At 43.2% G+C, this 24,497-nt stretch overlaps 1 protein-coding gene across 1 annotated transcript; it reads left to right on the forward strand.

Moving 5' to 3' along the window:
- Positions 1-1,137: 1,137 nt before the first annotated feature.
- LOC138677170 (intercellular adhesion molecule 5-like) lies at positions 1,138-24,456 on the forward strand. The gene is made up of 5 exons (XM_069767085.1): positions 1,138-1,452; positions 12,494-12,769; positions 16,959-17,192; positions 19,446-19,718; positions 24,259-24,456. Exons 1-5 carry the CDS (start codon positions 1,389-1,391, stop codon positions 24,372-24,374), a joined length of 963 nt encoding a protein of 320 aa, XP_069623186.1. The 5' UTR covers positions 1,138-1,388; the 3' UTR covers positions 24,375-24,456.
- The last annotated feature ends 41 nt before the right edge of the window (positions 24,457-24,497 follow it).

Genomic DNA, 24,497 nt, shown 5'->3' on the forward strand with positions numbered 1-24,497 from the left:
CTATTACTCCATATATCCCCCTATATCTCCCCCTATTACTCCATATATCCTCCCTATATCTCCTCCTATTACTCCATATATCCTCCTATATCTCCCCCTATTACTCCATATATCCTCCTATATCTCCTCCTATTACTCCATATATCCTCCCTATATCTCCTCCTACTACTCCATATATCCTCCTATATCTCCTCCTATTACTCCATATATCCCCCTATATCTCCCCCTATTACTCCATATATCCTCCCTATATCTCCTCCTATTATTCCATATATCCTCCTATATCTCCCCCTACTACTCCATATATCCTCCTATATCTCCTCCTATTACTCCATATATCCTCCCTATATCTCCTCCTACTACTCCATATATCCTCCTATATCTCCTCCTATTACTCCATATATCCCCCTATATCTCCCCCTATTACTCCATATATCCTCCCTATATCTCCTCCTATTATTCCATATATCCTCCTATATCTCCCCCTACTACTCCATATATCCTCCTATATCTCCCCCTACTACTCCATATATCCTCCCTATATCTCCTCCTACTACTCCATATATCCTCCTATATCTCCTCCTATTACTCCATATATCCCCCTATATCTCCTCCTATTACTCCATATATCCTCCCTATATCTCCTCCTATTATTCCATATATCCTCCTATATCTCCCCCTACTACTCCATATATCCTCCTATATCTCCTCCTATTACTCCATATATCCTCCCTATATCTCCTCCTACTACTCCATATATCCTCCTATATCTCCTCCTATTACTCCATATATCCCCCTATATCTCCTCCTATTACTCCATATATCCCCCTATATCTCCCCCTATTACTCCATATATCCTCCCTATATCTCCTCCTATTATTCCATATATCCTCCTATATCTCCCCCTACTACTCCATATATCCTCCTATATCTCCTCCTATTACTCCATATATCCTCCTATATCTCCTCCTATTACTCCATATATCCTCCCTATATCTCCTCCTATTACTCCATATATCCTCCTATATCTCCCCCTATTACTCCATATATCCTCCCTATATCTCCTCCTATTACTCCATATATCCTCCCTATATCTCCTCCTATTACTCCATATTACAGTCCTATGTGACTCATTACACCACATCTCCTTCTAGCTTTTCTGTCTCTGAACCATAAATGGTTACTGTTGCTCTAAACAATCCCACCCATTCATCATAACACGTGTCATAATAAACCTCTTCCAACATTTTTACTAGCAGTTTATTCCGTAGCCCGCAGCGCTGGAACCTCCCGACCTCTCGGAGAGAAGCAGATCGTCCTGATCCACTTCTGACGTCCATCAATCAAGTTCTTCTCTGACATCCCAGACCTTCTACAATCTTCTCACTATGGAGTTGTCTTGTCTCTGGTCCCTAATGGTCATCTCCCTTCTCAGGATCTGCAGGATACATGGTAGGTTTTTTTTTTTTGCACAATCTGTGGGGTTAGTCAATGGTGGGAATATAGTTTTCCAGATGAGCAGAGTTTGGTAACTTTGTGGTGTTGGAAGCTCTTCATCTCCAGATCCTGACAGGTCTTTCCCAGTCTGTAGAAAGCTATGTAGCACTGTAAAGAGGAATGTTGGAACTTCTTCTGGTTCTGAAAAGATTGTTTTGTGGGAACGAGGGGAAGAAAAAATTCAAAAAAGTCGACGTTGGCTTAGAGTCAAGAAGAAACCTCCTTGGTTCAGGGCTGGTTCCACTTAGTACTTGTTCTCCTCAGATCATAAATGAGACTCATCTGGAGACCTGATTTCGATTTTCTATGACATTGTTATGCGGTGTGTTCACACTTAGTTTTTTGAGGAGTTATTTTTTTTTAAAGATTATTTGCTCTTCATATGAGGAGTTTTTTTGAGCGTTTTTCATGAAGAGGTTTTGAAAAATCCCTGGTGGAATAATAAAAGTGGAGGACCCTTCTTACTTTGGAGAAGTTTCCCTCAGATCTGCTATGTACTGCCCCATCTAAAAAACCCAAGGAAAAAATATTCCTCCAGATCTCTAGGGCTATCTTCCCACGATGAGTATTTGCTGAGTTTTCGCAGATTTTCTGCACCAATTTGCTAAATCAAGTTTCTTACGTTTTTATCACATTTTTGACGCTCGGTTTTTGTCTCTCTCATCATGTTTTTATTATTCCTGGTATTTGACTTTGAGAACAGAAACATTTATACCGTCATATGTGGATTCAATGCATTTTCTATATTAAACATTCAATGCAATTTAATAGGGAAATTCTGTATAAGAAACTCACCGTTTCCGCAAGAGAATTTACCATTTTGCAGATTTCAAACCCGCCCTGCAAATTTACGCATCCACTTTGCTGAAATTTTTTTTTTTTGTCGTTTCCTAGACGTTTTTTTTTTTCGTTGATTTTTCGGGGTGTGTTTTGAGGCTTATCATTGACATATATTGTGTACTGCGTGGTGTCTTCCGAGCAGAAAATGTCTGAAGAAAGGTCAGCTCTCTTGTTTAAACCACTAGCTGTGGTTGGCAAGGTGGTGGATTCTGTCCATCTTTTTCCTGAAATGGTTTCGCCCAGGAAACCTCCGTGGCTGCGCTGGTGGCTAAAGGTCTTCGCGTCCACCTAGCCAGATGACGCCTTTAGATACATGAAGAGGTTAAAAGAGTCTCAAGAGCCTGAACATATGAACAGCATTGTTGTTTTTTTTACATAAAAATCCACAAGTTGATTGTTTTGAACACTTTCTGAGAGATTTTCACTCAGTTTTGACTGACGGCGTAATCCGCCTTAAAAAAAAAAAATACGCTGTGTGCACACACCCTTACAAATATCGTCAAGAAAAGATAAGTGCTCCAAAAACTCATCAAAAATTGGAAAAGTTTTTGTTTGAAAAATTTGTTTTTAAACACCTCAAAAAAGAAAAACTCTGTATGAACATTGTCTTTAAGGGTCTCTGCTTTTAGAGCAGCTCAGGGTGAAAATTGGCTTTTATGGAAGAGACCCAACCAGGGGTGTAAAAATCGCAGTCATAGAGGGTGCGACCACGACTGGGTCCATGCAGGAAGGGATCTGCCAAAGCTAGCGCCTGTTTCCGCTGAATGAGCATCCGAGGACACAAATTCAGCTGAAATGTATTATGGTAGAGTGATCCGCTGGCTCCCTGCACCACAATACACGCCACCGGCCAATCAAAGGGCGGCAGCTGATGTCGGCCTGCCTGTCTAGGGCATACCAAAATCAGCTGCAGTCTGTAGAAGAGGACTTTGTACTTTGTGGGAGTGGAGGCAGCTAAGAACTTTTTTTTTTAGTTATACCAGGAAGGGGCCCAAAGTGGGGGACATTATAACAGGAAGGTGCCAGGACAAAGGACATTATTACAGGAAGGTGCCAGGACAAGGGACATTATTTCAGGAAGGTGCCAGGACAAAGGACATTATTACAGGAAGGTGCCAGGACAAGGGACATTATTTCAGGAAGGTGCCACGACAAAGGACATTATTACAGGAAGGTGCCAGGACAAAGGACATTATTACAGGAAGGTACCAGGACAAGGGAAATTATTTCAGGAAGGTGCCACGACAAAGGACATTATTACAGGAAGGTGCCAGGACAAAGGACATTATTACAGGAAGGTACCAGGACAAGGGACATTATTTCAGGAAGGTGCCACGACAAAGGACATTATTACAGGAAGGTGCCAGGACAAGGGACATTATTAAAGGAAGGTGCCAGGACAAGGGACATTATTACAGAAAGGGGCCAGGACAAAGGACATTATTACAGGAAGGTGCCAGGACAAGGGACATTATTTCAGGAAGGTGCCAGGACAAGGGACATTATTACAGGAAGGTGCCAGGACAAGGGACATTATTTCAGGAAGGTGCCAGGACAAAGGACATTATTACAGGAAGGTGCCAGGACAAGGAACATTATTACAGGAAGGTGCCAGGACAAAGGACATTATTACAGGAAGGTACCAGGACAAGGGACATTATTTCAGGAAGGTGCCAGGACAAGGGACATTATTACAGGAAGGTGCCAGGACAAGGGACATTATTTCAGGAAGGTGCCACAACAAAGGACATTATTACAGGAAGGTGCCAAGACAAGGGACATTATTTCAGGAAGGGGCAAGGACAAGGGACATTATTACAGAAAGGGGCCAGGACAAAGGACATTATTACAGGAAGGTTCCAGGACAAGGGACATTATTACATGAATGAGCCAGGACAAGGGACATTATTACAGGAAGAGGCCAGGACAAAGGACATTATTACAGGAAGGGGCCAGGACAAGGGACATTATTACAGGAAGGTTCCAGGACAAAGGACATTATTACATGACTGAGCCAGGACAAGGGACATTATTACAGGAAGAGGCCAGGACAAGGGACATTATTACAGGAAGGTGCCAGGACAATGGACATTATTACAGGAAGGGGCCAGGACAAGGGACATTATTACAGGAAGGGGCCAGGACATTGGACATTATTACAGGAAGGGGCCAGGACAAGGGACATTATTACGGGAAGGTGCCAGGACAAGGGACATTATTACAGGAAGGTGACAGGAGAATGGATATTATTACACGAAGGGGCAAGGACTAGGGACATTATTACAGGAAGGGGACGGGACAAGGGACATTATTATAGGAAAGGGCCCAGGATGAGGGACATTATTACAGGAAGGGGTCCAGGATGGGGGACATTATTACAGGAAGGTGCCAGGACAAGTGACATTATTACATGAAGGTACCAGGACAAGGGACATTATTACAGGAAGGTGCCAGGACATGGAACATTATTATAGGAAGGGGCTCAGGATGAAGGACATTATTACAGGAAGGTGCCAGGACAAGTGACATTATTACAGGAAGGTGCCAGGACAAGTGACACTATTACAGGAAGGGGCCAGGACAAAGGACATCATTACAGGAAGGGGCCAGGACATGGAACATTATTATAGGAAGGGGCCCAGGATGAAGGACATTATTACAGGAAGGTGCCAGGACAAGTGGCATTATTACAGGAAGGTGCCAGGACAAGTGACATTATTACAGGAAGGGGCCAGGACAAAGGACATCATTACAGGAAGGGGCCAGGACAAGAGACATTATTACAGGAAGGGGTCAGGACAAAGGACATTATTACAGGAAGGGGCCAGGACAAGGGACATTATTATGGGAAGGTGCCAGGACAAGGGACGTTATTACAGGAAGGTGTCAGGACAAGGGACATTATTACAGGAAGGGTCCAGGACAAAGGACATTATTCCAGAAAGGGGCTAGGACAAGGGACATTATTACGGGAAGGTGCCAGAACAAGGGACGTTATTACAAGAAGGGGCCAGGACAAGGGACATTATTACAGGAAGGGGCCAGGACAAAGGACATTATTACAGGAAGGGGCCAGGACAAGGGACATTATTACGGGAAGGGGCCAGGACAAAAGGACATTATTAGAGGAAGGGGCCAGGACAAGGGACATTATTACAGGAAGGGGCCAGAACAAGGGACATTATTACAGGAAGGGGCCAGAACAAGGGACATTATTACAGGAAGGGGCCAGGACATTGGACATTATTACAGGAAGGTGCCAGGACAAGGGACATTATTTCAGGAAGGGGCCAGAACAAGGGACATTATTACAGGAAGGGGCCAGGACAAGGGACATTATTACGGGAAGGTGCCAGAACAAGGGACGTTATTACAAGAAGGGGCCAGGACAAGGGACATTATTACAGGAAGGGGCCAGGACAAAGGACATTATTACAGGAAGGGGCCAGGACAAGGGACGTTATTACAGGAAGGTGCCAGGACAAGGAACATTATTATAGGAAGGGGCCCAGGATGAAGGGCATTATTACAGGAAGGTGTGCAGGATTGGGGACATTAATACAGGAAGGGGTCCAGGATGGGGATATTATTTCAGGAAGGTGCCAGGACAAGTGACATTATTACAGAAAGGGGACAGACAAAGGACATTATTACAGGAAGGGGCCAGGACTAGGCACATTATTACAGGAAGGGGACGGGACAAGGGACATTATTATAGGAAAGAGCCCAGGATGAGGGACATCATTACAGGAAGGGTTCCAGGATGGGGGACATTATTACAGAAATGTGCCAGGACAAGTGACATTATTACAGGAAGGTGCCAGGACAAGGGACATTATTACAGGAAGGTGCCAGGACATGGAACATTATTATAGGAAGGGGCCCAGGATGAAGGACATTATTACAGGAAGGTGCCAGGACAAGGGACATTATTTCAGGAAGGGACAAGGACAAGGGACATTATTACAGAAAGGGGCCAGGAGAAGGGACATTATTACAGACAGGGGCCAAGAGAAAGGACATTATTACAGGAAAGGAAGGGGCCAGGACAAGGGACATTATTACATGAATGAGCCAGGACAAGGGACATTACTACAGGAAGGGGCCAGGATAAGGGACATTATTACAGGAAGGGGCCAGGACAAAGGACATTATTACAGGAAGAGGCCAGGACAAGGGACATTATTACGGGAAGGTGCCAGGACAAGCAACATTATTACGGGAAGGGGCCAGGACAAGGGACATTATTACAGGAAGGGGCCAGGACAAAAGGACATTATTACAGGAAGTGGCCAGGACAAGGGACATTATTACGGGAAGGTGCCAGGACAAGGGACATTATTACAGGAAGGTGCCAGGACAAGGAACATTATTATAGGAAGGGGCCCAGGATGAAGGGCATTATTACAGGAAGGGGTGCAGGATGGGGGACATTATTACAGGAAGGGGTCCAGGATGGGGGATATTATTACAGGAAGGTGCCAGGACAAGTGACATTATTGCAGGAAGGGGCCATGACAAAGGACATTATTACAGGAAGGAGCCCAGGATGGGGGACATTATTACAGGAAGGGACTAGGACAGGGGACATATTTACAGGAAGGGGTGCAGGATGGGGGATATTATTACAGGAAGGTGCCAGGACAAGTTACATTATTACAGGAAGGGGATAGAACAAAGGACATTATTACAGGAAGGGGCCAGGACAAAGGACATTATTACAGGAAGGGGTCCAGGATGGGGGACATTATTACAGGAAGGTGTCCAGGATGGGGGACATTATCACAGGAAGCGGCCAGGGCAGGGACATTATTACATGAAGGGCGAAAACGTATGTCTTTATAGGATCTAGAAGGCTAGATGGGCCCATACATCTGACCAACATGCCGATGGGGGCACAGATATTAATTTTGCCTCCGTGCCCATCAGACTCTATTTACGCCACTGAATCCAACTATGTATTGAGACTTTTTTAAAGGCAATACTGCAATGGCAAAAACCATGTAAAGTAACTCATGGCAGCCAAACAAAATAACCATCTGTAAACAGTACCTTTTTTTTGGGGGGGGGAGGGGCACTAAACAACAAGCAGGATGAACATAATCCTACCTACACGATTTCAGCAAGGTATGTGATTTTTTTCAGAGAAAACATAGAGGCCGATTCATCAAACTTGCAAAATTTTTGCACAATGTGAAGTTGCACATAAATGTAGCAATTCATGAGCGGGATGGGAAATAGCGGCGCCTGCAGAATTCATCAATAGTCACTGCCCTGTGTACATAGGAGAGACCTGTCAATCATCTGATGCTGGGCAGGGAGAAGCCGGCCGGGGGTCTGCACCGGACCGGTCAGGTCTCCCCCTAGGGTTCTCAGCCAACTATGTTTTCTCTGTAACACTGCAGCATTTCGGAGAAGGGCTTATCAGGCTGCCGGCTCGGGTTCATGCTCTCCGCGGCTCAACGTGCCCAAATTTAATGACAATTTCCCTTTAAATTTCAGAGACAGTAAATCTGCACACAGGGAGTGAGCTGAAAAGTGGATACATGTGTATCCCATCCAGAGGAATGGACCCCAGACTGATACATTGTAGCCAAGTATCCGATTGGTACAACTGTATCTAATGTATCTAAAGCCCAGGAGATCTCTACACTGGATACCTCTGTATCTACTTCTCCGCAGGAGTTTGCAGCATAAATACCTTTTCTCCTTCACTTTTCTTGAAAATAATGATACATTACATCTAAATCTATGAGAAAGGTGTGGAAAGTGTCATCTATGAAGGGATCATGCTTTATTCAAAAAATACAATCTTTAAAGGGGTCCTCCGGAGGACGGAGAGTGTACCCACAATATAAGCAGATGGGGGGAGCGTGAAGATATTTTGTATTTGATCCTGACCTGATCAATGTGATCTGGGACCTTTCTAATGCGCAAATGGGCCCAGTGCATTGAGGTCAATGTGTACAGGATTGGTGATAGATATCTGATCTCTGGGACCCCCAACGATCACCAGAATGGACGTCCCCATCCCACTCTTCCTCCTCACTGCAGGACTGGATGGAGTTTGACTTGAGTATTGAAGACTTATTCGTTCTCCTGCTTAAAGGGAACTAGTCGATGGGGCGTTGGTTTCCACAGACTAGTCGTTCCAATCAGCATGTTGTCACGCCCCCTGCGCAAGCGCCGGCATCATCACCGTCTCTCCGCATCTCTTGTGCATGCGCTTTGCCTTCTTTCTTACCCATTAGTGCACCTCTGAAGTGGAGTGTACCCTTTCCGGCTGCTGAGGTACACTGCACATGTCAGGAAAGAAAGAAGAAGCCTGAGGAGCAGAAGATCAGTCGGCAACTCGGTGAAAGAGTGAAAGACATTTCTTCTAGAGTTCTATAGTCAGGCTTCCTCTTTGTTCCCGCTCATGTGGGTGCACCTCTGAGACTGGAGAGCGTACACCCGGCTTCAGAGGTGCACTGACGTGTAAGAAAAAAAGTCACACGCGTGCACGAGATTTACGGAAGACAGTGATCACGCCAGTCCTTGCTAATCGTGTTATCTCACCCACACGGGCGTGATAATATTGTGAGCGGCACGACCAGTCTGGGGAAAACAGCTGAGTGCTCTGCAGAAAATATCGGAGGCATGTCCGATTTTGATCTGAGGATTGGATTAAAATCAGCAATGGGTCCATGAAAATATCAGACCACACTTGGACTGTTAGAATGGAAAAGGTGGTGAATTTGTTTGTTTGTTTGTTTTTTTCTCCACATATGAGAAAATCATGTTCTTTGTAGGAAAAATCCTTTAAGGTCTTTGATTCCTAATTTAGAAAATTACACACACCGGATTATGATCACATGCTCACTAAAATTTGGAGTTCAGGACAATGATACACCAATATTAGGGACAATTGGACTTTAAAGGGTGACAAATCTACAGACTGACTATATGGGCATTTCGCTCCTGACCAAAGGGGGTGCATATCACATCTGTAATGTAAGATTCAGTTCTTGTTAAAATGTAGGTGCAGCACATTCATATAAAAATACTGTTCCAGCACAACATCCCTCCATTGAGTCACAATTATTATGATTGGTTAAAAGCCCATGACCTTTTTATTGCCCAAGGATCTAAATAACTCTCAGTCCATCCCTGATTTTTCCTATTGTGTGCACTGAATCTTCCAGGGAAAGTTCAAAACTGGAATTTAACAGACATGAAAAGAAAAATGAAAAGTATCTTGTTACATTCAAAAAGGGACCGCCATGGGGTCTGTTCCAACCCTTGTGGACATGCAGGTGCATTGATAGGAAGATATAACAGTGTGTGATCAAATCATTAGTGGTGTGAGTCAGGCAGTGGAAATCTGTCATCATAAACAATGGATGGATCATGTCTCTATTGTTCCATAGCAATTTAAACAAAAATCCAGGATATTCACTTACCATGCTCTGGGGAAATCTAGCATTCCCTTGTAACTGTTCCCATTTTATGACTCAGTCTGTTTTTGTACAAATTTCTAGTACCATGGAGACCTCTTTTTTATTATGTGCATACAAAAGAAAAGGTAAAAAATATCCTTTGCTACCTTCCTATATCAACACTATAACATGGTTTTAAATGGGCATTATAGCTAATGGTACTGGTGCTATTATTTAGGCAAAGTTCATGCTATAGTTTCAGCAATATCATGTGCGTATTAGGCCTCAATGATATGGCGATATCATGAATAGATGTTGTACTACTATACTATACTGCCATATGCTTACAATTTTAGGTCCAAGGAAGTGTTTTGGCACTGATTCCTATAAAATTGTGAAAGAAAAGTGCAATGCTCTGTCACATGGCACATTTTTCAAGTATTCAAGTATTGTCTATGGGTCTATAGCAATTTTCATCTTGAATGTGTTGAAAGATTTTCGAGATATGACTGATCCCTGTTTCCATTACAGCTTTTATATTAATTTTACTAACGCTGCGTAATTTCATACGGCACCACGGAGGACACGTCCCCCCCATATGCCTTGTGCAACATACATAGTCCATGCAAGTCTTGGTAAAATTTGCAACCATGGCTTTAGACGGCTGCAGTGTGACACAGTGAGCCACAAAGTCACCATAGTCTGCAGGAAAGTGCTTTAAAGAAGAGGACCATGAACTAGAACCTGGTCATGGAAAGTCCTAGTACCATGTTGCCAAGATCCAAACTCCTAATGGGTTAAGGGCCATAATGTGAGTCAGAGAGCTCAAGATATTCAGATACACGACTGCAGAGCATGGGACAGCCATGGGTACGGCAAAGCAAATCAATGAGGTCATCCATAAGTCTAGATCTGATGAGCAGAACCTCTACATGATCGCATCTTCTTATCAAATACACTATTCGGTGTAACAAGATTCTAATGGTAACTATATGTTTGTCCTGAGGGCTCGTCTTATGAATGTGTAACCATCCTCCTCTGCCAACAAGTCCTGGCAGCGTCCCGGAAAAGGTACCTGTTATAACAGAGTATTTGGGTGTGAACATCAATCACTACTTTATGAACCTGGATATCCTCCTGAATCTTTAAAAAAAAATTGGAATTGCAAATATACCTGGTCTATGGAAATATCTTTGGAAAAGTAGTCCAATTTTGCATGGGATTGGGTGCACTGTTCGGGGTCTTCTGCCAGATTCATACATCCGTGTTTTGTGGTCCAGTAGGATGTCGATTTCAGTTTAGGAGAACCACGGCTGGTCTGTGCATTGTGGTCCTTACTCCAACTGCGAAACACAGATGTCCAGATTCGGCTTGAGCAGACCCAGGTCACCCCTACAGTACAGACAGAAGGCAGAGTTCTCCCTGTAACTGGGGCTAAAAAGCAGTAAAAAACCCTCAAAACTTTAAAAAAATTGAATGAGGAAAGCGCCACTGCTTGTCCAAACCACAGTTTATAGCCCCACAATTGATGATACTTACTATATGTTACCTATATAAAAGTGATCAAAACTTTAAGGGGACATGTCATCAGAAAAATGGCATTTATCTGCAGCCATGTTGGTAATCCACAGATTTATACTGTTTCATACATGTGCAGTAGTCTAACTGGAAGTGCAGCTACAGGGAAAAAAATGAAGTTATATCCTCCCTGCAGCCGCTGGTTTCCAGTCAACGGGGCAGGGAATTGTATCAGCAGGCAGGAATCACTTCTCTTGCTCCTTGACTGACATTCTGTTCAGCACACACACTGCACACATGCTGCAGACAAGGATGACGGTCAAGGTGCAGGGGAAGGGATTACTCAGTGCCCTGATTTTGTGCAGCTGCAAGGAGAATATAACTTTATGTTCGCCCTGCAGCTGCACCTCCAGTTACCCCACTGCACATGTGTAAAATGCTATTTACTTACAGCTTTCTTCCAAGTGTGCAGGTGAATGCCATCTTTTATTTTGTTGTTGCTTTTGACAGGAAACACCTAGTATTATAGAAAAAAAAATGTAAAAACAGGCATGTATTTCCTTATTCTTTACATTACAAAATAAGACACAAAAATTATTTGGTTAACCAAAAAAAAATGAAACTGGAAACTAAAAATGTTAAAACCTACATGAATGATAAAAAATAAATAAAATGCGTCTGGTCATAAAAATGGTCAGGAATCCGTCAGCAGGTTTTGCTATGTAATCTGAGAGCAGCATTATGTAAAGACATACACCCTCATTCCAGCGATGTGTCACTTACTGGGCTGTGTTTTGCTGTTTCAATAAAATCAGTGCTTTATCAGCAGGAGATTATCACCACAGGACTAGTTGCCTTGTGCCTCCTAGTCCAACCATTCCCCCACCACTGATTGGTAGCTTTCTATCAACATATGATGTATGCAGAAAGCTGCCAATCAGTGGTGTGGGCGGGGATATACAGCGCTCTGCTAGATCCGCCGAAGAGGAATCTGTGATTTTATCAAAATAACAGCAAGCAGCCCAGTAAGTGATACATTGCTGGAATCAGGGTCTCTGCCCCCTTCAATATGGTGCTCTTAGATCGCATAGCAAAAACCTGCTGATAAATTCCCTTAAATCACCAAATAACTTTAGATTTTTTAAATGTAATTTTATGTAACTGTTATGTGTATTATTACGTTATATGTTTATTATTTCTGTTTCATTTTGCCCCAACAGCTCTATTACCCATTCCCATAGTAAGTTTGGAAGACAGGACAAAAATGAATAATGAAACGAAGGTGACCTGCGTGCTGCCATCCAGCGAATGCCAATGTCTGGAGGTGGAATTAAAGATCGTCACCAAGGAAAATATCACAAACTGTGTCTCTCACAAGGGAAACTTTCCGAATGTCACCTGCACACTGGAAGTCACCAAAGACATGCGCGAGGTGGAGGTATCCTGCGAGGCTCAGTTCAGGACCAAGAGCAAACCTCAGAGGCTGAACATTCAGAGTATGTATGTAACCCAGCGGAGGAGGAGGCAGGACACGTCCATCCATACCACTCCCAGGGGGGTATCAGGTGCCCAAAACATAGATAGCGACATTTCCTGACATTCTTCTTCATACATTACATCACACATTTCCCATTGAAATAAATGGAAGCCCTAAAATGTTCAGTGCATTTTGCCTTTCATGGCAGAAATGATCACATCACTGTCCAAATGCCAACGAGTACCTCAATTCTCCGCTAAGGATTTTCCTTCAATGTTCTCCTAATGTTCCCAGAAATGAAACTTTCCAAAGCAGCAATGGTGGTAAAAAAAAAAGGATGAACTCGTGAGGGAAGTAGGTTGTTGGCCAAAATCTCTCAATACATGACCCCATCCATCCTACCTCTAATACAGTCCAGTTGTTCTGTCCTCTTTGCAGAAAAGCCCCCCCAAAGTATGATGTTTCCCCCACCATGCTTCACAGTTGGGACGGTGTTCTAGGGGTAGTACTCATCCTTCTTCTTCCTCCAAACACAGCAAGTGGAATTGATACCAAAAGTTATTTTTTGGTCTCATTTGACCACATGACCTTCTCCCATGCCTCTACTAGATCATCCAGATGATCACTGGTGAACTTCAAACCAGCCTGGACCCTGGACATGTGCTGGCGTGAGCAGGGGGACCCTGCGTGCCCTGCAGAATTTTAGTCCATGACGGGGTAGTGTGTTAGTAACACATTGACCAGGTCCTCCTGTGTAGTTCTGGGCTGATTCCTGACCTTACTCAGAATCATCCTTACCCCACGAGGCGAGATCTTACATGGAGCCCCAGACTCAGGAAGAAAATGGGCAGTGTATCAAATACTTATTTTCCCCACTGTAAATGCCACCGTCAATCACTGACAATGGCATTTAAATTACACACTTGCCAGTGCACGTGATCATTAGGTTGTGAGGGCAGCCATTGGCTTAGCTTCATAGGATTACATAATTTTCTCTACAGTGAAGGAAATAAGTATTTGATCCCTTGCTGATTTTGTATGTTTCTCCACTGACAAAGACATGAACAGTCTATAGTTTTAATGGTAGGTTAATTTAGCATTGAGAGATAGAATATCAAAAATAAAATCCAGAAAATCACATTGTGTAAATTATATAAATTTATTTGCATAGAGCAGTGAGAAATAAGTATTTGATCCCTCTGGCAAACAAGACTTAATACTTGGTGGCAAAATTCCTGTTGGCAAGCACAGCAGTCAGACGTTTCTTGTAGTTGATGATGAGGTTTGTGCACATGTCAGGAGGAATTTTGGTCCACTCCTCTTTGCACATGATCTATAAATCATTAAGATTTTGATGCTGTCGCTTGGCAACTCGGAGCTTCTACTCCCTCCATAAGTTTTCTATGGGATTAAGGTCTGGAGACTGGCTAGGTCACACCATGACCTTAATGTGCTTCTTTTTGAGCCACTCCTTTGTTGCCTTGGCTGTATGTTTTAAGTCATTATCTTGCTGGAAGACCCAGCCATGACCCATTTTTAATGTCTTGGTGGAGGGAAGGAGGTTGTCACTCAGGATTTTACGGCACATGGCTCCATCCATTCTCCCATTGATGCGGTGAAGTAGTCCTGTGCCCTTAGCAGTGAAACATCCCCAAAACATAATGTTTCCACCTCCATGCTTGACAGTGGGGATGGTGTTCTTTGGGTCATAGGCAGCATTTCTCTTGCTCCAAACACGGTGAGTTGAGTTATTGCCAAAGACCTCAATTTTTGTCTCATCTGACCACAGCACCTTCTCCCAATCACTCACAGAATCATCCAGGTGTTCATTGCCAAACTTCAGACGGGCCTGCACATGTGCCTTCTTCAGCAGGGGAACCTTGTGAGCATTGCAGGATTTTAGACATTTATGGCGTAATGTATTACCAATGGTTTTCTTGGTGACTGTGGTTCCAGCTGCCTTGAGATCATTAACAAGTTCCCTCTGTGTAGTTTTAGGCTGATCTCTCACCTTCCTCATGATCAAGGATACCCCACGAGGTGAGATTTTGCATGGTGCCCCAGATCAATGTCCATTGACAGTCATTTTGTATTTCTTCCATTTTCTTATTATTGCACCAGCAGTTATCACCTTCTCACCCAGCGTCTTACTTATGGCTTTGTTGCCCATTCCACCTTTGTGTGGGTCTATGATCTTGTCCCTGGCATCCTCATAAAGCTCTTTGGTCTTGCCCATGTTGTAGAGGTTAGAGTCTGATTGATTAAGTCTGTGGACAGAAGTCTTATATAAAGCTGACTACGTAAGACAGCTGTCTGTAATGCAGGTAATGAGTTGATTAGTAGCGTCTAACTGGTCTGTAGGAGCCAGAACTCTTAATGGTTGGTAGGGGATCAAATACTTATTTCTCACTGCAAAAATGCAAATAAATATATAAATTTATATAATTTATACAATGTGATTTTCTAGTTTTTATTTTTGATATTCTATGTCTCAATGTTAAAATTAACCTACCCTTAGGGATCAAATACTTATTTCCTTCACTGTATATACTATAATACTGCAGGTTTAAGTTCCCTAGAGGGACTAAACAAGTAGAAAAAAAAATAAAATTTAAAAACAATATAAAAATTAATTTCTACCACTTTCTGATTGTTAAAAATAAAGAAATAAAAGAGAGGCATATTTGGTATCACAAAATCCATGAAAGTCCAATCTTTCTATCTACGGTAAATGCCGTGAACGGAAAAAAGATGAAAATGCAAAAATTGCAGGTTTTCAGGTGCCGCACCTCCAGAAATCAAATCAATGGGCTCATGGACAGGTTCTCTAATGTTTTCTCTGCCTTTTATAATATCGATTGTTACTATTGTGGCGGCGGCTCCAGACGAGGGTGTGACAGCTACTTGTGCACCCCCGTTAGCTATGTGAATCCCCCTCCTACCGGCGCGGCACAACGCTGCTATTCTCTACAGTGCCCAGGGCGCCGTACAATGCCAGGCACCGGCCCTTGTGTGGGGGAATCTTGGCACGGAGCAGAGTACATGACTCATACACAGCGTGTTTGCAGACCAGTTTCTCATCTATTGCATTTTTTTTAGTCTTTTTTTTTTATGTTACTTTAGGATTTCTTTTAGTTTGGAGAAAGCTTGTTGTACCCGAAAAAGGCCAAGACTCCCCGTGGATGCGACTTTCCCTGTAAAGGTTTTGATGAAGTGGTTGGATTAAGGCCAGGAGGGGGGATACTATGCCCTATTATCAATACCAGTCCCTAGGCCACCCATCACCTGCCATTTATAATACTGCTCCCTTCTTTTGGGGCCCCTATGGGCACCGGGGCCCGGTGGTGACTTCTTCATCCGATAGGGAAATCTGAGTTACCAGTGCAGTCAGCGCCCTCATTTTAAGCCAAGGAAAGGGAGAGTCCATTGATATCCATAGAAAGCCTGCACTGCTTTATGCCCCCTGTGGTGGCGCTGCAGGGAAATTGAACACTTGCTGTCAGGTTTCCTCACTGGGTCCCCAAAGCAGAAAAGCCTATGGATCATACAAGGACTGTATGCCCAGGAACAGCCTCGATTCCACTGCTCTGTAACTTGCCTTCCAGTTCCTCTTCATCAGCATTCTGCCAGCACAATGGGTTCTGGAACCTCCCCAGTTCCTCTTCATCAGCATTCTGCCAGCACAATGGGTTCCTCTTTTCGTATCATTGTTAAATATTTAATAAGAAGTTTTTTGTTTTTTTTTTGGAAACAAGAAAGCGAAAAATGTGGAACGCGTGTCCTTACTCATAACTTGCACGAAGAATAACATATTATATACATAATTATCAACAGTACCAATTTCGCTTGGACTCTCTTGTAATAGGGGCTCTGCTGAAGAAAACTGAGTGCAAAGGTTGGCATTCCGGAGTTATTACTGTAGGTTTAGAGTGTAGAATATAACGCATAAAATATAATCTTAGGAGCCAAAAATGACGATTTGAAACTGATTTCCTTCAGCATGGTAGTCAGAGTTCATGTAAAATATTTTACTGCTTTTTTTCAGTATTTGAAGCTCTTCTGCTCTAAAGCCCCCATGACAACACTTCCTGCATGTTCAATATAGTCATGGGGGTATGTCTGGTGCCATCACTTCCTCTATGAGCCTCAAAAACGCCAAAAATTCCATACACGATCTAATCGCACTGCTATTCTCTGTTTTTCTCCAGCTGAACCTGAGTTTACGGACTGTCCCGATAAGATGGTTTGGATAGAAGGGGAGGAAAACAGCTTCCACTGTAAGGCCACAGGACACCCACCTCCCACCGTGACCTGCGTGAAGGACAACATGGCGTACATGGAAGGGGAGACGTTCACCACATTCCGGAACATGTCTGGCGACTTCTACTGCAGAGCCACAAACTTTGATGTCGTATCCAAGAAAGTAACGGTGTCTGTGCAATGTGAGTGTCTGCATGAAGGTTATGGGTGAAGGTGGCATCTAGATGTGTCCCCTCGCCGACACCTAAATCATTATGGACATCATCTCCAGTCACTCAACCTATGGCAAACACCAAAACCCAATCCTGGTGTGTTTCTAAGGAAGATGTAGGCGAGACAAAAACATAGGCGAGTTGTAGATGTAGGCGAGACGTGGAAGTAGGTGAGATGAAGACGTAGGTGAGACGTAGACGTAGGCGAGAGAAAGAAGTCGGCGACACGCAGATGAGATGTAGACATAGGCAAGACATAGACATAGGTGAGACGTAGACATAGGTGAGACGTAGATTTAGTCGAAAAGTAGATGTAGGTAAGATGTGGGAGAGATGTAGATGTAGTCGAGACAGACGAGACGCAGGCGAGTTGTAGATGTAGGTGAGACGCAGACGAGATGTAGACGTGGGCGAGATGTAGACGTAGATGTGGGCGAGATGTAGACGTAGGAGAGATGTAGATGTAGCCGGGACGTAGGCGAGATGTAGATGTAGGTAAGATGCAGACATAGTCTGGACATAGACGTAGGTGAGATGTAGACATAGTCTAGACATAGATGTAGGCGAGATGTAGACATAGTCTAGACATAGACGTAGGCGAGATGTAGACATAGTCTGGACATAGACGTAGGCGAGATGTAGACATAGTCTAGACATAGACGTAGGAGAGATGTAGAAATAGTCTAGACATAGATGTAGGCGAGATGTAGACATAGTCTAGACATAGACGTAGGCGAGATGTAGACATAGTCTGGACATAGACGTAGGCGAGATGTAGACATAGTCTAGACATAGACATAGGCGAGATGTAGAAATAGTCTAGACATAGACGTAGGCGAGATGTAGACATAGTCTAGACATAGACGTAGGCGAGATGCAGACATAGGCAAGACATAGATGTAGGCGAAATGTAGACGTAGGAGAGATGCAGGCGAGATGTAAATGTAGGTGAGACGCAGAAGAGATGTAGACGTGGGTGAGATGTAGATGTAGGCGAAGGAGAGATGTAGATGTAGCCGAGACGTAGGTGAGATATAGATGTATCCGAGACGTAGACGAGATGTAGATGTAGGTAAGACGCAGACATAGTCTAGACAGACGTAGGCGAGATGTAGACGTAGGCGAGAAGTAGACAAAATTTAGACGTAGGCAAGATGTAGACGTAGGTGAGATGTAGGCGACATGTAGATGTAGGTGAGATGTAGACGATAAGTAGAGAGACATAGACGTAGGCGAGATGCCCTTGTAAAAAACTCTTAGAGCACTCAGGTGCCAGGTTTATTGGTTACTTCCAGATATTCTGTATAGTAGTAAGAAAAAAAACTTGGTAGAGACACGGTATATTGCAGTGGTCACTGTCTTTGGCATAACTCAGTAGAACAGCCAATAAGAAGGCATTTTATAAATTAGCTTATCAGCTAAATCAGCTCCTTTCTCCACTTAGAAGCCATTTCTTTTTCTTCCCACCTCCTAAGCTATGTAATTATAAACTCCCAAAAACTGGTAAAATTAGTTTTACGTAAAACAAGAGAGACTGCCAGCTCACTGAGAGATCAGATTACTGCTGCATATTAAAGTCAAATGAGAGGTGGGGGAAACAGAGTGAAAAGCGCAGATGCACACACAAAAACCTATGCTTGTGATTTCTAGTAAGTGTTTTATCTCACTTTATACAGGATTTAGCTGTCAATAAAGTACTAATGTCCTCCAGGCTCCTGCTGCTTCTGATCGTGTGCTCAAAAGAGTCCGTAGAGCAGGAATCCCTTTTGCTTGTTTGTGCTGTGCAAGGGAGACATGATAGCAACTAGCCTCCACTTGCAGAGTGGAAAACTGGTGAAAAATGTAGAATACAAGTCACATAGCCAGAAATAGTGTTTTTATTCTCATGATCACTCACAGCACAGCTTATTGTGAGGATTTATCTTCTTCCAGATCGCCTCCTCCTCATACTGTTTCATTGTAACACTGAGTGAGAAACTACAGCTGCATCTCCATCTCCCTCCTCCCCTCCTCTGTGTGTCCTATTTACTATTTTACATTAGAGGGATTTTCTGGTGAGGGAAGCAGATTATGAATATTCAGAGAACCTATAAAAGGAGTAAAAAAATAATTACAGGCCATTTTTTGGGCCTCCAAAGTCCAGCAAAACATTTGCATGTGGTTTCTTCTGAAAGCATTATGGTCGGTTCTGACAAGTCACATTACCCTACATTGTGTCTACAGATGAGCCCAGAATATCGCTGATCATAGTCCAGCCATCATCCGCGGTAGAGGAAGGGGGAAATCTGACTCTGATTTGTGAAGCGGATGCTGTGCCCCCTCCGTCCTACAGCTGGCACACTCCCACCACCCAGATCCTTTATGATCAGGACAACCGGACCATACAAATTAAAGATGTGAAGAGAGCACACGATGGATTTTATGTCTGCATTGCACAGAACAAGCACGGAATCCAGATGCTAAAACAGAAAATCATTGTAAATGAACTGGAGATCGGTAAGTGCTTAGAAATGTCAATCAAATATGTCCTAAGTACAGGGATCATACACACAGTGATGTCACAGTACAGGAATAATGCACACAGTGATGTCACAGTACAGGGATCATAAACACAGTGATGTCACAGTACAGGGATCATACACACAGTGATGTCACAGTACAGGGCTAATAAACACAGTGATGTCACAGTACAGGGCTAATAAACACAGTGATGTCACAGCACAGGGATAATAAACACAGTGATGTCACAGCACAGGGATAATAAACACAGTGATGTCACAGCACAGGGATAATAAACACAGTGATGTCACAGCACAGGGATAATAAACACAGTGATGTCACAGCACAGGGATAATAAACACAGTGATGTCACAGCACAGGGATAATAAACACAGTGATGTCACAGCACAGGGATAATAAACACAGTGATGTCACAGCACAGGGATAATAAACACAGTGATGTCACAGTACAGGGATAATAAACACAGTGATGTCACAGTACAGAGATAATAAACACAGTGATGTCACAGTTCAGGGATAATAAACACAGTGATGTCACAGTACAGGGATAATAAACACAGTGATGTCACAGTACAGGGATAATAAACACAGTGATGTCACAGTACAGGAATAATGCACACAGTGATGTCACAGTACAGGGATCATAAACACAGTGATGTCACAGTACAGGGATCATACACACAGTGATGTCACAGTACAGGGATAATAAACACAGTGATGTCACAGTACAGGGATAATAAACACAGTGATGTCACAGTACAGGGATAATAAACACAGTGATGTCACAGTACAGAGATAATAAACACAGTGATGTCACAGTACATGGATAATAAACACAGTGAAGTCACAGTACAGGGATAATAAACACAGTGATGTCACAGCACAGGGATAATAAACACAGTGATGTCACAGCACAGGGATAATAAACACAGTGATGTCACAGCACAGGGATAATAAACACAGTGATGTCACAGCACAGGGATAATAAACACAGTGATGTCACAGCACAGGGATAATAAACACAGTGATGTCACAGCACAGGGATAATAAACACAGTGATGTCACAGCACAGGGATAATAAACACAGTGATGTCACAGTACAGGGATAATAAACACAGTGATGTCACAGTTCAGGGATAATAAACACAGTGATGTCACAGTACAGGGATAATAAACACAGTGATGTCACAGTACAGGGATAATAAACACAGTGATGTCACAGTACAGGGATAATAAACACAGTGATGTCACAGTACAGAGATAATAAACATAGTGATGTCACAGTACAGGGATAATAAACACAGTGATGTCACAGTACAGAGATAATAAACATAGTGATGTCACAGTACAGAGATAATAAACACAGTGATGTCACAGTACAGGGATAATAAACACAGTGATGTCACAGTACAGGGATAATAAACACAGTGATGTCACAGTGCAGAGATAATAAACACAGTGATGTCACAGTACAGGGATAATAAACACAGTGATGTCACAGTACAGAGATAATAAACATAGTGATGTCACAGTACAGAGATAATAAACACAGTGATGTCACAGTACAGGGATAATAAACACAGTGATGTCACAGTACAGGGATAATAAACACAGTGATGTCACAGTGCAGAGATAATAAACACAGTGATGTCACAGTACAGGGATAATAAACACAGTGATGTCACAGTGCAGAGATAATAAACACAGTGATGTCACAGTACAGGGATAATAAATACAGTGATGTCACAGTACAGGGATAATAAACACAGTGATGTCACAGTACAGGGATAATAAACACAGTGATGTCACAGTACAGAGATAATAAACACAGTGATGTCACAGTACAGGGATAATAAACACAGTGATGTCACAGTACAGGGATAATAAACACAGTGATGTCACAGTACAGGGATAATAAACACAGTGATGTCACAGTACAGGGATAATAAACACAGTGATGTCACAGTACAGGGATAATAAACACAGTGATGTCACAGTACAGGGATAATAAACACAGTGATGTCACAGTACAGGGATAATAAACACAGTGATGTCACAGTACAGGGATAATAAACACAGTGATGTCACAGTACAGGGATAATAAACACAGTGATGTCACAGTACAGGGATAATACACACAGTGATGTCACAGGAATAATGTATGACATGATTTCATTGCACCGTGTTTGTGTAGACATCACAGTACAGAAAAAAAGAAACCTATGATGCCACAATTAAAAATTGCAAAAAAGTCAAAGAATTGCATCTTATGTCCAAGTGGAAACTGACCCCTTAAAAAGGGTTGTCCAGACTTGACCCAAAAGTCTGTCGTCATCCTGTGTGACTGCAAAATTCCGAGTCATGACAGCAGGCGGTGCACACAATGTCGGGGACCTCCCAGTATTGCGGGCAGGAGTGGCTGGTCACAAGACTACAGGAATGTGATTCGCATGCTTCCAGCCAGATACCAACTAGATGTACTCAGACTCTTTTAATACAAGTGGATTGAGAGAAGCCGAGAACGTCTAGTCGGCATGTGACCATATGTATGCAACTTGCAGTCACGTGACCGCCTGCTGTCACCCACAATACCAGGGAATCCTCACAGCATGCGCACCGCATGCTCGCATTACCCAGAAGTCTGACATCACATAGGATGACTACGGACTTCTCACTAGACCGGACGGCCCCTTTAACTATTGGGGCAAAAATCAGCTGCTTTTCTTGGGGCGATTTGGCTCATGCAAGTAGCATCATTTACTAAAGTGGTCACAGAAAGACCTATTTGCTGTGCGATTGACTGCCCCCTCATGTTACACTGACTTGTTTCATGTTTCAACCACTATGATAACAGGAAAGATGAGGAAAGCACACAAGGAATGATGCAGCTTGAGGATGTTAAAATGCAGAAAAGTCGGGAGTGGGGATTATACAGTGGGGATAAAAGTATTTAGTCAGCCACCAATTGTGCAAGTTCTCCCACTTAAAAAGATGAGAGAGGCCTGTAATTGACATCATAGGTAGACCTCAACTATGGGAGGAAAAATGAGAAAACAAATCCAGAAAATCACCTTGTCTGATTTGGCAAGATTTATTTTGCAGACACTGTTGTTGGTATGTTGGCCCATTCCTCCATGCAGATCTCCTCTAGAGCAGTGATGTTTTGGGCCTGTTGCTGGACAATACGGGCTTTCAACTCCCTCCAAGGGTTTTCTACGGGGTTGAGATCTGGAGACTGGCTAGGCCACTCCAGGACCTTGAAATGCTTCTTACGAAGCCACTCCTTCGTCGCCCTGGCAGTGTACTCGGGATCATTATCATGCTGAAAGACCTCTCCACATTTCATCTTCAATGCCCTTGCTGATGGAAGGAGATTTGCACTCAAAATTTCACGATACATGGCCCCATTCATTGTTTCATGTACACGGATCAGTTGTCCTGGCCCCTTTGCAGAGAATCAGCCCCAAAGCATGATGTTGCCACCCCCATGCTTCACAGTAGGTATGGTGTTCTTTGGATGCAACTCAGCATTCTGTCTCCTCCAAACACAAGTTTTGTGTCAACCAAACAGTTCTACATTGGTTTCATCAGACCATATGACATTCTCCCAATACTCTTCAGGATAATCCAAATGCTCTCTAGCAAACTTCAGACGGGCCCGGACATGTACTGGCTTAAGCAGTGGGACACGTCTGGCACTGCAGGATCTGAGTCCATGGTGGCGTAGTGTGTTACTGATGGTAGACATTGTTACAGTGGTCCCAGCTCTATGCAGGTCATTCACTAGGTCCCCCTGTGTGGTTCTGGGATTTTTGCTTACCGTTCTTATGATCATTTTAACCCCACGGGGTGAGATCTTGCGAGGAGCCCCAGATTGAGGGAGATTCAGTGGTCTTGTATGTCTTCCATTTTCTTATTATTGCTCCCACAGTTGATTTCATCACACTAAGCTGCTTGCCTATTGCAGATTCAGTCTTCCCAGCCTGGTGCAGGGCTACAATTTTGTTTCTGGTGTGCTTCGACAGCTCTTTGGTCTTCACCATAGTGGAGTTTGGAGTGTGACTGATTGAGGTTGAGGACAGGTATCTTTTATACTGATAACAAGGTCAACCAGGCGCCATTACTACAGGCAATGAGTGGAGGACAGAGGAGCCTCTTAAAGAAGAAGTTACATGTCTGTAAGAGCCAGAAATCTTGCGTGGTTTTAGGTGTCCAAATACTTATTTTCCACCATATTCTGCAAAATAAATCTTGCCAAATTAGACAAGGTGATTTTCTAGATTTGTTTTCTCATTTTGACTCTCATAGTTGTGGTCTACCTATGATGTCAATTACAGGCCTCTCTCATCTTTGTAAGTGGGAGAACTTGCACAATTGGTGGCTGACTAAATACTTTTTTTCCCCCCACTGTACGTCATCTGTGCGCTGAAAAGTGAGACCTGGGGGGAGCAAGTAGTTGCAGACATCTATAGTGTGTAGTTCTGACGTGCAAACTCTAAAGATGTCGTTATTTCAGTTCCAGAAACCGATGTCAGCAAACTAACCAAAGGAAACGGCGCTGAGAAGACGAGAGCGGCGTACTTTGGAATCTCCGCGGTGCTGACTTATGCAAGTGTCTATTATTTGCTTTAATCCTTTGCGTTATTGGTTGACATACAGAGCGATGTGCGCTGTTACATTTCTACAAAACGGAATTAAACATTCCTTTAAAATATTTTGCAAGGTTTTCTTTTTTACCTATGGAAATAATAATAT

The sequence above is a fragment of the Ranitomeya imitator genome, chromosome 4 (genome assembly GCF_032444005.1).
Source record: "Ranitomeya imitator isolate aRanImi1 chromosome 4, aRanImi1.pri, whole genome shotgun sequence".
Taxonomy (NCBI): domain Eukaryota; kingdom Metazoa; phylum Chordata; class Amphibia; order Anura; family Dendrobatidae; genus Ranitomeya; species Ranitomeya imitator.

Bases quoted from the DNA above. Each gene is read 5' to 3' on its own strand.
- LOC138677170 (XM_069767085.1), top strand. From the start codon at position 1,389: ATGGAGTTGTCTTGTCTCTGGTCCCTAATGGTCATCTCCCTTCTCAGG. The intron at 12,770-16,958 runs GTATGTATGTAA...GTTTTTCTCCAG, and splicing joins TCAGAGGCTGAACATTCAGA to CTGAACCTGAGTTTACGGAC. The intron at 17,193-19,445 runs GTGAGTGTCTGC...TTGTGTCTACAG, and splicing joins AGTAACGGTGTCTGTGCAAT to ATGAGCCCAGAATATCGCTG.